General features: G+C 43.5%; 1 protein-coding gene across 3 annotated transcripts in view; it reads left to right on the top strand.

Annotated features, from left to right (window-relative positions):
* Nucleotides 1-15,014, top strand: part of pxk (PX domain containing serine/threonine kinase) — a 71,403-nt gene that overhangs the window by 54,457 nt on the left and 1,932 nt on the right. For 2 of the 3 annotated variants that reach the window (XM_086001554.1, XM_086001553.1), the window contains exon 14: nt 349-405. In XM_086001554.1, coding sequence (XP_085857680.1) covers nt 349-405 — 57 coding nt within the window. Of the gene's footprint in view, nt 1-348; nt 406-11,524; nt 11,611-15,014 lie in introns of all 3 variants that reach the window. The other variant, XR_015080036.1, reaches the window with a different exon arrangement.

The following is a 15,014-nucleotide window of genomic DNA, read 5'->3' as shown; positions in this document are numbered from 1 at the left end:
AAATGGATTTTACAAGCAACAGTCAGTATGAGGTCAAGTATCTCATCTGTGTGACCTGTACAGAATATAACCTTATACAAGCTATGAACATGATGCAAATAAACTGCAAAGGACACGAAATAGAAAATAGTAACTCCTCTCAGACAAAATTGACCATTATACTGATTTGTACAGTATGGAGCATGGGGGTGGCGGGGGGGAATTGTATCTGACATTTAAGGAAAAGCTGGATTGCTGACCCCTTTGGTAGTTCCTTCAGCATATTGTAAATTTATTGTTAATCAAAATATTTATCAATGTGTTGTGTAAACAAGGTAGTTAAATTTTTAACTATAATCTTCCCTTCAGGCTCTGGTGCTAGTTCTCCTTTAACATCACCATCTTCGCCTACTCCTCCATCAACTGGTAGGTAAAAATGTTTCTTAACATGAATGTGACAAGTATAATCATGTAATTGATAGTTACCATATTTTAGGATGATGTATTTAGCAAGACATTAACTTTTTTATTGAAAATCCAAAACTGCATCAGTTCATCTAAGGCTATTATGACTCTAGAGACATTAAATGTTGTTTGAATGTTTGCTATTTTAAAATTATAGTAAAATTTTCCTACCTAGAATTTTATAAACATGTTGCCTAAATGAATTTAGTTTTTGCTGTATTCATAATTATGTGAGTAATCAATATAATTAAACATTTGGAAACAGTTTTTGCTGATGTTTAGTATTGGCATTACTAAAGAAGAAAGGAAGCAGTATTTTGATCATAAGCAGTTCAGGGGTAACCAGGAAGCAACTGCCAATTTACCACCTTATGTAATGCACCCCAATCTAAGTAGTGAACTTAAATTGGAGCTCAACCTATTACCTAATGATTGTGTCGCTGAGCTAGCAGGAAGGTCAGTCACATGAAATATGGTGTTGGGTTTTGTCTTTCGTCTTTACATATATAAGATTTTATATAGAATTAATCAAACATCCAAACTTAGCAGGATGTAAAAAAGTAAATGGAAGAGGCATGGAAAATGAGGAATAGCTTCATGGAGCCGATACCTCTTAGAGCATTATGATAATTGCTTCTGTCTGCAACCATAAATTGGAGCACTCCCAACAAATCAAATCAAATCAACTTTTATTGTCATTGCTAGTGCACAAGTGCAGTACAACGAAATGTAGGCTTGCGGCTCCCGAGAGTTTACATTTAGATTAAGACATTTAAACATTCAACATACATTTGGTTTGTAATACATTAACATAAACATAACCATAATAAAGTGCATTGGCAGATGTGTAGGCTTTAGAGTTTATTTGTGGAGTTCAGTAGGATGACAGCCCTGGGAAAGAAGCTGTTCCTAAATCTGGTCGTACAGGTGCGAATGCATCTGTAGCGTCTCCCAGATGGCAGGAGGGCGAACAGACTGTGGCTGGGGTGGGTAGGGTCTTTGATGATGGACCGTGACCTCCATAAACAGCGTTTCTGGTATATGTGCTCTATGGTCGGTAGCCGGATGCCGGTAATGCGTTGGGCAGTTTTGACTACCCGCTGCAGGGCTTTCCGGTCATAGTAGCTACAGCTGCCATACCATACTGTGATACAGTTCGTCAGGATGCTCTCTATTGTGCAGCGGTAAAAGTTAGAGAGGATCAGGGCTGACAGGTTACATCCCTTCAGCCTCCTTAGGAAATATAGGCGCTGCTGGGCCTTCTTCACCAGAGAGGAGGCATTGAGGGACCAGGAGAGGTCTTCCGTGATGTGGACTCCGAGGAACTTAAAGCTGCCCACCCTTTCCACCACAGCCCCATTTGATGCGGATGGGGGTGTGACTTCCGACTTTAGACTTCCTGAAGTCCACAATGATTTCTTTGGTTTTCTTGATGTTCAGGGCCAGGTTGTTATCGGCGCACCACTTCACGAGATGCTGGACCTCCTCCCTGTAGGCTGACTCATCGTTGTTGGTGATCTGGCCTACTACCGTGGTATCATCCGCAAACTTGATGGTGTTGGAACCATGAACAGCCACACAGTCGTGGGTGAAGAGGGAGTAGAGGAGGGGGCTCAGCACACATCCTTGTGGGGCCCCCGTGTTCAGGGTCAAGGGGGGGCGGGTGAGGTGTGGTTACCTAATTTGACAGACTGGGGTCTGTTAGGAAGTCCAGGGTCCAGTTGCAGAGGGAAGTGTTCAGGCCAAGAGTGTGGAGTTTGGTGACCAGCTTGTTGGGGACGATAGTGTTGAATGCTGAGCTGTAGTCTATGAACAGCATTCTGATGTAGGTCTCTTTACCATCTAAGTGATTCAGTGCAGAGTGTAGAGCAGTTGTGATTGCGTCCTCCGTTGATCTGTTTGCACGATAGGCAAACTGGTGTTGGTCAAGAGAGGCGGGAACACTGGCTTTGATGTGAGCCAGGACCAGTCTCTCGAAACACTTCATTATGATGGGTGAGTGCGCGACAGGTCAATAGTCGTTCAGGCACGTCACAGCCGTTTGTTTTGGCACAGGAATAATGGTAGCGGTCTTGAACCATGTAGGGACTACTGCCTGGGCCAATGACAGATTGAAGATGGCGGTGAAGACATCAGCCAGCTGATCAGCACATTCCTTGAGTACCCGTCCAGGGATGCTATCCGGTCCAGCAGCCTTTCGTGTGTTCACTCCGCGTAGAACACCCCTTACGTCGGAGGTCGACAGAGTGAGCACCTGGTCTTCCGGGGGTGGCAAGGCTTTGGTAGCCGGGTCCCTGTCGAAGCGAGCGTAGAAGTTGTTAAGCTCCTCCGGAAGGGAGGCATCGCTAACCGGGGAGCTGGTGTTTTTGATCTTGTAGTCAGTGATGGACTGGATGCCTTGCCACATGCGCCGGGGGTCCGAGTTGTTGTGGAAATGATCCTCTATCCGCAGTGTCTGTTTCCTTTTGGCAGTCCTGATACCCTTTTTTAGGTTGGTCCTAGCTGCACTGTAAGCCGCCACGTCACCAGATTTAAATGCTGTGTCGCGTGCTTTCAACAGCGCGCGGACCTCTCTGTTCATCCAGGGTTTCTGGTTGGGATATGTCCTGATATTTTTATGGGTCGTGACTACCTCGACGCAACTGTTAATGTAGAATAGCACTGTGGATGCGTATTCCTCGATGTCCTTATGGGCAAACATGCCCCAATCAGTGCGTTCGAAGCAATCCTGAAGCTCCGAGACTGCCCCCTCTGGCCATACTTTCACTGATGTTCTCCCTCTTTTGATGAGCGGTTTGTATGCCGGGGCTAGAAACAGGGAGAGGTGGTCAGACTTCCCAAGGTGGGGGCAGGGAATGGCCTTATAAGCGTCTACAATGCTTGTGTAGACTTGATCCAGTGTGTTCTCCCCTCTTGTGGGGCAGGAAACATTCTGGTGGAATTTTGGTAGTACAGTTTTTAGGTTTATGTGATTGAAGTCCCCCACGACGATAAAAGCTCCGTCTGGGTGCGCAGTTTGTTGTTTGCTGATGGCCCTGTAGAGGTCCTTCAGTGCTAGTTTGGCATTAGCGTGTGGTGGGATGTAGACCGCAGTGAGGATAACAGCCGTGAATTCCCGAGGCAGGTAGAAGGGTCTGCACCTTACCATGAGGAATTCCAAATCAGCCGAGCAGGATCTATCGATTATATCCGTGTTAGTGCACCAGGCATTGTTAGTGTAAATGCACAAACCGCCTCCCTTGCTCTTACCGGAGTCTGCAGTTCTGTCGGCGCAGAAGACCGTGCGTCCTTCTAGTTGGATGGTGGTGTCAGGGATGCCGTTGTTCAACCAGGTCTCTGTGAAGATCATGGCACAGCATTCCTTTGTCCTTTTCTGTGAGGAGAGATCAAGTTTGATCTCATCCATTTTGTTTTCTAGTGACCTGACGTTGGCCAGGAAAATACTTGGGAGGGAGGGTTTGTGTGGGGCCCTCTTCAGCCTATTTTGGATTCCGGCCCTCTTACCCCACTTCTGCTTGCGTTCCCTGCGCGGTCTGTGCCGACTTCCGGCTGGGGAAGGACGCCACGCTGGTCCCGGGGGTCGGGCGATGTCTGGAGGCAAATCGATGGCGCCGAGTGTGAGCCGCACGCAGTCGGCCCCGATGTCGAGGAGCATCTGCCGGCTGTACAGTAGGTCTGCCCTCAATTCCCGTATCAGCAGAGTCCAGAAGAGACTCAAGAAGAGGGTGAAAACGCTCAGTCTCGGGAGAGACAAAGCCGCTGCGTCTGTGCGCGCCGCCATTTTGTCAGTGAAAGGATAGGGATACTAATGGTGGGGGAGGTAGAGAAGGAGTCGGGTTATTTACCAAACATCCTGGAAGGATTATTTATTGCTAGGCCATGACGATAACATGTATGCTGCTTCTCCGTTCTGCTCACCCAATGTTTTGTACAGATTGGCACCTATGTCCTCAATAAAGATTGGGACAGCTAGATTTTAATTGCAATCTACTCTTTGTAATCTGGTGGTGCTTATCAGCTAATTTCTAAACCTTGCTTTTTACAGTGCTAACAAAGCATAACGTTGTACAGACATGGTGTTTTTTACTGTGATTTTTTTGAGCACTTTCAATTTAGTTGAGTAAAACAGGGTAATTGGTTTTCTGTGACAAGTTCTTAATAATTAAACCAGAGTTGTTCAGACTGTGGAAGCACTTTGAAACAAGTAAAATGAGGTAAAACAAATAATGTAGATACTTGGGAAAACAAATGCTCACAATGCAGCCCTTTGATAAATGCACAAAGTAGCAATTTCAAGGTTTGAAAATGTATTGTATGTTTATTAACTTATGCTTTTTTTTCAAACTGAGGTAAAAGCTTCCACTTATTACCTCCATATTAATGTGTGTTAGTAAATGGCAGCTGGAGGTCCTGGACTTATATACGTTGCTAATTGTTTCTTAACTGCAGTAGGCAGCCGTATTAAGCCAGACCCCCATGTTTATGTCAGGGACACAAAAGCTACTGTACTGGGGAGACCATTTTGCACTGCTTCTCCTGTCTCTGGAACTTTTATCCCATGTACACAGAAGTTAATGCAGAGTTAACTAGTGATCATTGAAACAGTTGTTGCAACATGGATTCTGCCATGACAAAGGATCAGTATGCCTGTTGGCAACCTAGTACAAACTCTCCAAGTCATTGTGCTCTCAGTAGTCACAAGGTCAATTTTGTTACATTTGCAATCTAACTGTACCTGCTTGTTGGGCCATCCCATGTATAAAAAAAACTCTCTTGGCTATCCCATGACCTCTGCATTTTAAAATAAATTCTAACTACTTCATTGATAGCAAACCGTATACCATTACAGTAGCAGGCAGATAGGTAATATCCACTGCCGTTTTGAGCTGACTTAAATATATGTATGAGAATATCTTTAAGGCAGCTCAACAACTGCTTCTCCAAGCTCCCTTTCCTCAAGTCCTTGAATGTGTTGCGCCTCCCAAATCATCTTTCCCACATTGTTATGTTTGAGTCATGGAGTCATAGGCCACGATTTTATGCTTCAAGGCGACTTGGGAGTGGGTCAGCTGTCTTCTGGGTTCCAGTCCCGCCCCCAACTACATCCGGCCCACAGACGTAATTTTATGTCAATTGGCCTTGTTATACCCGCCTGTGGGCTTGCCGGCCAATTAAGAGGAAGCCGGTGTCAGATGATGTCATTTGATGATGTGTCATCTGCTGGTTTTCTTAAAGGGACCATGCACAATTTTTTTTGACAGTTAATTTTTCAGTATTTGACAGCATTGAGGTGCTGCAAACACTGACAATCACTGTTCAGAGGTGAGCTTTGCGCCCAGGCTCTCCAGTGACTCCCTCCTTAGACTAGAACAGATGGCAGCTGCAGGTGAGGTTACAGAAGCGATCTGTCACTGGTGAGAGGTTCTCCCAATGAGGTGGGACTACACGTACAATTCAAAACTTGTTACCTACAGAAAAGTCTAAATGGATTAAAAATGGATTTCCAAACATTTTCTTACCTCTGAAACTCACCATTGCAACATTTGATCCTTCACACCACTTCTGCAGCTGTCATCAATGCATAAACATTACAGCAGACTCTCAACACGCCACACTTACCTGGTGTGGTGTCCGGATGTCGGTAAGCCCGCAGCAGAAGTGTCAAAATTGGAAAAAACCCTGTTAACTACCTGTTAACAAGCAGTTAAGTGGCTATAATCCTCTTCCCACCACTGGGTGTCGGGTCCATGCGCAAATCAGGAACCCGATACTTGGGAAGATTGATTGGAAGCGGGTTGACGGCGGGTTTCCGACCCGCTGTCAATCTTTGCGATTTTGCCGGATGTCTCGCTTCCAGACCCGCCCCGAGTGCCGGCAAAATTCCGGCCATAGAGTGTGGAACTTGACAATGACTCTGACTTTATTGAATGGCTTAGTTCCACACTTACATATCCAATCAAAGCCAGAGAGTTCCAGCAATGGTTGTTCATCCCACTTCCATCACTGTTACTTTTGGAATTCCCCATGGATCTATCCTTGGACCTCTCTCTTCCTCATTGACATTTTGACCCTGACGACATCATCTGAAGACACAAGGTCAGCTTCCACATGTATTCTGACGACACCTTTCCACCACCACTCTCGACCCTCCACTGCCTCTATGCTGTCAGATTGCTTGTCCGACATCCAGTCTTGGATGAGCTGCAATTTCGTCCAGTTAAACATTGGGAAGACCGAAGCCATCATATTCAGCCACAAATACTGTACCATAAGAACATAAGAAATAGGAGCAGGAGTAGGCCGTGCTGCCCCTCGAGCCTGCTCCGCCATTCAATAAAATCACGGCTGATCATCAACCTCAACTCCATTTTCCCGTCTGATCTCCTTATCCCTTGATTCCCCTAGAGTCCAAAAATCAATCTATCTATCTCAGCCTTGAATATACTCAAAGACTCAGCATTCACAATCCTCTGGGGCAGAGAATTCTAAAGATTCACAACCCTATGAGTGAAGAAATTCCTCCTCATTTCGGTCTTAAATGGCCTACCCCTTAACCTGAGACTATGCCCCCTATTTCTTGACACTCCAGCCAGGGGAAACAACCTCTCAGCATCTACCCTGTCAATCCCCTTCAGAATCTTATGTTTCACTGAGATCACCTCTCATTCTTCTAAACTCCAGAGTGTATAGGCCCATTCTACACAATCTCTCATCATAGGACAGCCCTCTCATCCCAGTAATCAATCTAGTGAACCTTTGTTGCACTGCCTCCAAGGCAAGTATATCCTTTCTTAAATAAGGAGACCAAAACTGTGCACAGTATTCCAGGTGTGGTCTCACCGAGGCCCTGTACAATTGTAGTAAGATTTTCTTACTCTTATACACCAACTCCCTTACAATAAAGGCAAACATGCCATTTACCTTCCTTATTGTTTGCTGTACTTGCATGCTAGCTTTCTGTGTTTCTTGCACGAGGACACCCAAATCTCTCTGAACACCAACATTTAAAAGTTTCTCGCCATTTAAAAAATACTGTTTTTCTATTCTTCCTACCAAAGTGAATAACCTCACATTTCCCTACATTATACTCCATCTGCCACCTTACTGCTCACTCAGTCTATCTATATCCCTTTGCAGACTCTGTGTTCTCCTCACAGCTTACTGTCCCACCTAGCTTTGTATCGTCAGCAAACTTGGATACATTACACTCGGTCCTGTCATCTCGGTCATTAATATAGATTGAGGCCCCAGCGCCGATCCTTGCGGCACCCCACTAGTTAAAGCCTGCCAACCGGAAAAAGACCCGTTTATCCCTATTCTCTGTTTTCTGTCCATTAACTAATCCTCTATCCATGCTAGTATATTACCCCCAACCCCATGAGCCCTTATCTTGTGTAATAACCTTTTATGTGGCACCTTATCGAATGCCTTTTGGAAATCCAAATATACTACATCCACTGGTTCCCCTTTATCTACCCTGCTATTTCCATCCTCAAAAAACTCTAATAAATTTGTCAAACACGATTTCCCTTTCATAAAACCACGTTGACTCTGCCTAATCATGTTATGATTTTCTAAGTGCCCTGATACCGTTGCCACTGATTCTACCCCTCTGCCCAGACTGTTCACAACCTTAGCATCCGATTCAACCTTGAACACCTCCACCACCACCTTCTTTAAAACCATCCTTAAAACCTATCTTTTTGATCAAGCTTTTGACATGCCTCGTTCTCTGGTTTGGTGCCTATTTTTATGTGATTACATAAGAACATAAGAAATAGGAGCAGGAGTAGGCCAATCGGCCCCTCGAGCCTGCTCCGCCATTCAATAAGATCATGGCTGATCTGATCCTAACCGCCAATCCACTATCACAGAACCATCTCCTGAATCTAACAGAATTAGACACATGAAATAGAAGCAGGATCAGGCTACTGGGCCCGCTCCGCTACCCACAGGGCCATGACCGATCCGAACCTAGACTCATGTCCAAATTCCTGCCCGCTCCCTGTAACCCTTAATTCCCTTTACTTCTAGGAAACTGTCTATTTCTGTTTTAAATTTATGTAATGATGTAGCTTCTACAGCTTTTTGGGGCAGCATATTCCATGGACCTACCACCCTCTGAGTGAAGTAGTTCCTCCTCATCTCAGTTTTGAAAGAGCAGCCCCTTATTCTAAGACTATGCCCCCTAGTTCTAGTTTCACCCATCATCGGGAACATCTTCCCCGCATCCACCCGATCCAACCCCTTCACAATCTTATATGTTTCAATAAGATCGCCTCTCATTCTTCTGAACTCCAATGAGTAGAGTCCCAATCTACTCAACCTCTCCTCATATGTCCATCCCCTCATCCCCGGGATTAACCGAGTGAACCTTCTTTGTACTGACTCGAGCAAGTATGTCCTTTCTTAAGTATGGACACCAAAACTGTACGCAGTATTCCAGGTGCGGTCTCGCCAATACCTTGTACAACTGAAGCAATACCTCCCTATTTTTATATTCTATCCCCCTAGCAATGAAAGCCAACATTCCATTGGCCTTCTTAATCACTTGCTGCACCTGCATACTAACCTTTTGAGTTTCGTGCACCAGGACCCCCAGATTATGCCGCCTTGAAGCACCTTGAGATGTTTTTCTATGTTAAAGGTCCTACATAAAAGTTGCCGTTGAGAATAGCCAAGGGTGAGTAATCTGGGCTCTCTTCAGTGTCTGCCTTATGACAAAGCTTTGATTAGGGAATGTGTTGTGTGTAGTAAATGGTGTGAATTCATGCACTGTCCTACCACTTCACAAAGCATGTTACAGCACCAACCCACCACAATGCCCTGCAGTATTTTCAAAATACAATTCATCAGTTACTTACCTTCATTGTTGCTGATAATTTGTTATTGCTTGCTAGAAGATTTTCCAAGTAGCCTATTAGTGAAATATTTTATACTGCCTGCCATTCAGGAATACTAGGCCAATTTTGATGTCCTGTTGTTTAGGTGCCTCAAACGGTTAAATTTAATAGTCACACACCCATATTATTATTAAGGCAGTAGTGTAGTCCCTGGGGTTTTCTAGAATTTTTAACGTCATGCTGAAATGCACCATAACTGTAATTACTGCAGTTGCATTTTCTGTCCTTCATTCTTAATGGCAAAAGATAAGATTTGGCACCATGTAATCCTAATGGCACAACGCTTTCAGTAAACCTATAACTTCCGAAAATCTGACCATAGCAAATTGTAAACAATATAATGGCTTCCTTTTTTCCCTCTTCTAATTGCTTTTCCTTTCTAATGGCTAGTTTATCACTTTGGCTTGCCAAGAATCTCTGCATGCAGTATTAAAAATGAGAAACCTAAAGTGTTCTATAATCTAATGAGACTCCCGTGCAACTTATTTTTCTTGAGTTATCAGGCAGGTCATTAATGAGACACATTCCATCCCATCGGTTTGTACTGTTTCTGCAATCTCATCATATTATACATTAATCCTCTACTGTGTAAATGGCACATGGTTAGATTCTAGATGATGCAATTTTTATACAACCGTTGAACTCAAATCTAACAAATGGTTGATAGTAGCCGATGTGTTCTATAAAACCCTCACCAAACCTATTGTCTGATTTATGCCATGAATCTGCGTTTTGAGAAGTATTTTCAATATCCATCATCTCAAAATGTATTGGGAGAGATTAAGCAGTCAGAAGACCTTGGTGACACTGTATTATCCAGTTGATTTTTGCAGGGGGGAATGGAAGTTTCACCTTTTTGGGTGGAGGATCATAGCACACAGATCCTGGAGCCATTGGGCTGGTGAGAGCAGTTTTGTTAAGCTGGGAAGTGAGGATATTCTCGGCTGGTAATAGTGATGCTATAGAGCTGGGGTTACGGTAGTGCTGTGGGGAATTGTATATGACTGGGAGTTACTTCATTATGAGGACTTCTGCTCTTTGCTTGTATGTGTGTTTAAGTTTTGCTTTGTCTTTTTTTCTCCTGGTTTTCTTCTTTCCTGAAGGCAGCATTACTTGCTGAGAAGTCTGCCAACAACAGCAGCCATGCCCATTCCAAAGCTGAGTCTCAATGGCCTGTTTGTATATTGGGTTCATCAGCATAGGTCACGGTGGCAATCGCAAGCAGGTTTTTCCCCCTCCTTCCATTACTGGTCCATGGGTGCCGAGGATAGTCATATTGTCTCATTGCTGCCTTGGTGAGATTAGATCGACCAGCGTAGGGATTGCATTTGGGACTTTTCTGGTTTGGTTCAGTGCCACACCATGTAGTGCATTTGCCCACCGATCCATCCAGGTTAGTAGTCTATTCCTTAAATCAATTGCCAAACATATTGAACAGGTATGGGAGACCAAAATCATGGCAGAAAACACTTAACTGAAAACTCTACTTAAACAGACACTTGTGTATGGAGTTAGTACAAGAAGTGAAGATAGGGAATGATGTGTGCTTTCCCTGATTGTAATTACAGGGCTCTACTCAAGGTAACAGTATCCATTTATTTTACTAGATTAGACATGTGAGGCTGGCTTATGTAAATTCCATGGAAGCACTGATAAATGATTCCCCTCTATTGTTGCTGATGATTAATTAGTTATGGCTAGTTTATAGTTAGAAACTGTCCTTTCCCAAGTAACCCATAAATTATATTTTAAATTATATTGGAAACATTCAGCCGGTCAGGCAGCATCTGTGGACAGAGAAACGGAGTTAACGTTTCAGGTCAATGACGATGAACGGTCATCAACCTCGGTTTCTCTCTCCACAGATGCTGCCTGACCTGCTGAGTGTTTCCAGTATTTTCTGTTTTTCTTGTTTAAACTGATATTGTCTGCCTTTAGGAGCACTTATTGTTTCTAATGTTGTGGTAAAGTGTGATAGGAAGAGACATCAGAAACTGTCACAGACCTGCATGACACTTTATGTAATAAGTAATTGTGTAACATTTATCTTTGATTTGTCTTCAGTAACCCATCAGTTGTCTGAAACTGTCACTGTTTGCATTTTGTATATTGTCCAGAATGCCTCTTTCTTGGTATTGACTTATTGCTTCTTTCTTTTTATGCTGTCTTTGCTGTAGAGCACACACCATTTTGAGCCTGACTTTGGGGTAATGTAGACCACCCTAAAATTTATAGGCTGCAGCAAGAGGTCACAGTCATCAAGGTGAATCAGTTTGCTCTTGCATCACAATCACTCTTGGGTGGTGGGGGGGATATTTTTTAAGCAGATAATTTATGTATTCGTCACTGAACTCCTGGTTAATAGGTTCTTTGTATGTCTGTTATATTTTTCCTTTGATTTTCCTCCCTTTACTCCTTTGATGCTGAGCTACAGTCTCCGTAGCCTTCCTGTGCCTCTTCCCAAGAAGCAATTCTTTGTTTGAGCTTGTACAGTGAGTACCAACAACAGCAACTTGCTGTTAATTATATGGTGGCTTTAATGCAGAAAAAAGTCCCAGGGTGTTTGACATGCAAGTATAAAATGGATGCCTTACCAAAGAAGGCTTGGAGGAGTGACCAAAAGTTTGGTGAAAGAGGTGGGATTTAAGGAGGACCTTAAATGGGGTGAGGGAAGTGGAGAAATGGATGGGGTGTAGGGAAGGAATTCCAAACTGTGATGCCTAGGTGGCTGAATCCATAGCCACCAATGGTGAGGTGAAGGGAAGGAAGATGTGTAGGAGGCTGGAGTCAGAGGAATGGAGTGTTTGGAGGGGGTTGTGGGGCTGGAGGCGATTATAAAAATAGGAAGTGAGCCCATGAAAAGATTTAAACACAGAGATGAGAATTTTAAGTTTGAGGCATTGGTGGATTGGGAGCCAATGTTGATCAGTGAGGGCAGAGGTGAAGAGCAAGCAGGACTTGGTGTGGAATAGGATACATGTGCAGAGCTTTGGATGCGCCAAAGTTTATAGAGTGGAGGGGGAGAATCTAGCCAGGAGAGCATTAGGTTTATTGAGTCTGGAGGTCACAAAGACCTGCATGATGGCTTCAGCAGTAGATGGGTGAGACACGAGCAGAGGTGGCTGATATTAGAGGTAGAAATCGCTGCAATGAAGAGGATATGGGGTCGGAAGCTCAGCTCGGGGTCAAACAGGACAGCACACAGTATCATTCGTGACTTTGGTTAGGGCTGATTTGGTGTTGTGCGAGGGATGAGCACAGCCTAGATGGTGACAACACATTCAAGGATTTGAGAGGAAAGGAAGGTTGGCGATGGTTATTTGCAAGGACAGAGAGAGTGAAGGTTTGTGTTTTAAAGAGGTGGTGATGACAGTAGTTTTGAAAGGCTGGGGGACAGTGCCGAAGGGGAAGAGAGAACTATTAACAATGTCAGCTAGCATAGGGCCAGGAAGGGAAGTTGGATTTTCAGGTGTTTAATGGGAATGGGGTTGAGGGAGCAGGAGCTGGGTCCCATGCGCAAGATGAGCTTAGAGAAGGCAGGAGGGAAGAAAACTAGAGATGGGGTTCAACACTAAGTTGGGGGCAATTGGGAAGGCTGGCTTAGTGAGCAAGGGGAACAGGAAAGCAGCTGAACGGATGATCTGTTCTGGTGGCAAATAAATCCACAAGCTCCTTGCACTTGGCTTTAGAGTGGAGTTTAAGGAAGTGGTTGGTAGTAGAGAAAAGGAGCCTGGGGTTAACTTTGTGATCCAGGATGATCCTTGAGTAATGTGTGGTTTTGGCAGAGAATAACTAGGCCAGATAAAAATTAATGTGGTCCAACCAATCTGGGGATGGATGGTTAAGCTAGTTGTGTGCTCTTGGACTTAAGTGAGTGAAGATCAGGACCATACCGGGGGCACACCAGGGATGAGAGATAGTGAAGGTTTTTCTGGGGATTTGGACATTGAAGGTGGAGGTGAGGAAGTGGTTGAACAAATCAATAGCTGCAGTAGTATTGTACTGAATGGAGGGCCAAAAGCCGTTGAGAGTTTGAGTGCAATTGTAAGTGACTTGGAGATTTTTTTTTCCAGCAGCAGATGCCAAGGAAGTAGGTTTGAAATAGGGTGGGAGATGTGTGTGGTGAGGGATACAAGGAAGTGATCTGATATGGCTTTGTTGATCGAGACCACGGGAGTTGAAAGAACATGATCAATGGTGAGCTTCAAGATGGTGGCTGTGAATATGGGTAGGAGATATTTTAGGGAGGACAGGACACCAATGATTTGGAGGAGAGAGGGCAAAGGGAATGGAGAAGAAGACTCGAGTCACCAGAAAGTACTAGGTAGAAGAAAAATTAAAAGTAACATGGCTGGGTGACAGTTGAGGGAGGAGAGATAAACTGATTAAATCAAAAGTCCTGCTAATTTTTTTCCTTTCTCTAGTCAGGGGTGTTGAGGCAATTGTAACACCCTGTGTGGCTAATTCAACACAGACCATAGTTCAAACATGGGTCTTTGGTCTACATGACTGAATAATACATATGGTATGTTTACCCACTGATCCATTATAAGATAGATGAGGAAAACACCATCTGGAAAGACACTGCCTCCCCCATCACGGCATCCAACTGAGGGGTGCTACTTCCTGTGTAGTTCCATTTTTTGTTTTTCCTTAAATGCTTCAAACATTGTTTGCACAATGGATGATAAGTGTCTGTTTTAAAAAAAAAAAAAAAAAAAAATTTAAAAATCTGCAGCATTAGTAATATTGCTAATTGGATGTCTTCATATTCCCATACACACAGCTCCTGTGTAATCAATTATTAGGACATTATAGGAGAATACACGAGTGATTTGTGGAAAGTTTCTTTCTCCCTCTCCAAGAGAAACACCAAGCTTCTCCCTTCTCTGACCAGGATCAGGAGTTCTGTGGTGCACCTTGCAATGGACCAAATTTGAAATGTTGCTTCTGTGTTGTTCAAGAGCTCAAATTTCCATACCCTAGTATTAACAGCCCTGTCTTACTGTTGACCAACCTGTTTCTACAATAGCTATAGGTTGAAATGTGATCTATTTGCATCTTTGTTCATATTAATTTTTGCAAATATGGGTATGTTTCTATTTAAACATTGTGCAAATAGTAACACTGCTCATCAAAATAAAAGCATGAAAATATCACCACTATTGTTCTGTGCTGTGGATAATCTGTATTTTTTAAAATAAAAACTTTAAAAATGCTGTGATTATTGTACAAATCAAATGTACTTTAAATTTTAATGGAAACTTTGTGAAACCTAATGCTGTTAATCAAGATTATTTCTTGAGATTCCATTTTGGTTCAACAAGGTTTAGTTACATTGTAAATATACATTCAGAAATATCCCTATGGTCTCTTCGTATTGAGTAGGGTGAAATCGCGGTTTTAAAAATCAAGTTCCTTTACAATTCTGTACGAGACCTTGAGATATGTTGCTACAGCACAGACTTGTACGATAGTTTTATTTCAACTTCATACAAGTAACCTGCATAACAGCATAAGCTAGTTCTTATTCAGGTTAGCTCTTTCTGCTTGTTACAATTTTGATAGTTAATGGGGTGGGGAAAATTATATCCAATCTTAGACTCCTTGTTAAAGGTGATGCTGAGTTTCTTATTTACCTTGGTCAGGCTGTGATCACTAAATCTG

This window comes from Somniosus microcephalus, chromosome 11 (assembly GCF_052327205.1).
Source record: "Somniosus microcephalus isolate GS21.2 chromosome 11, FLI_Smic_1.0, whole genome shotgun sequence".
In the NCBI taxonomy this organism is placed as follows: Eukaryota; Metazoa; Chordata; class Chondrichthyes; order Squaliformes; family Somniosidae; genus Somniosus; species Somniosus microcephalus.
Note: the sequence above shows the minus strand (reverse complement) of the source record. Positions and strands in the feature narration are given on the sequence as shown.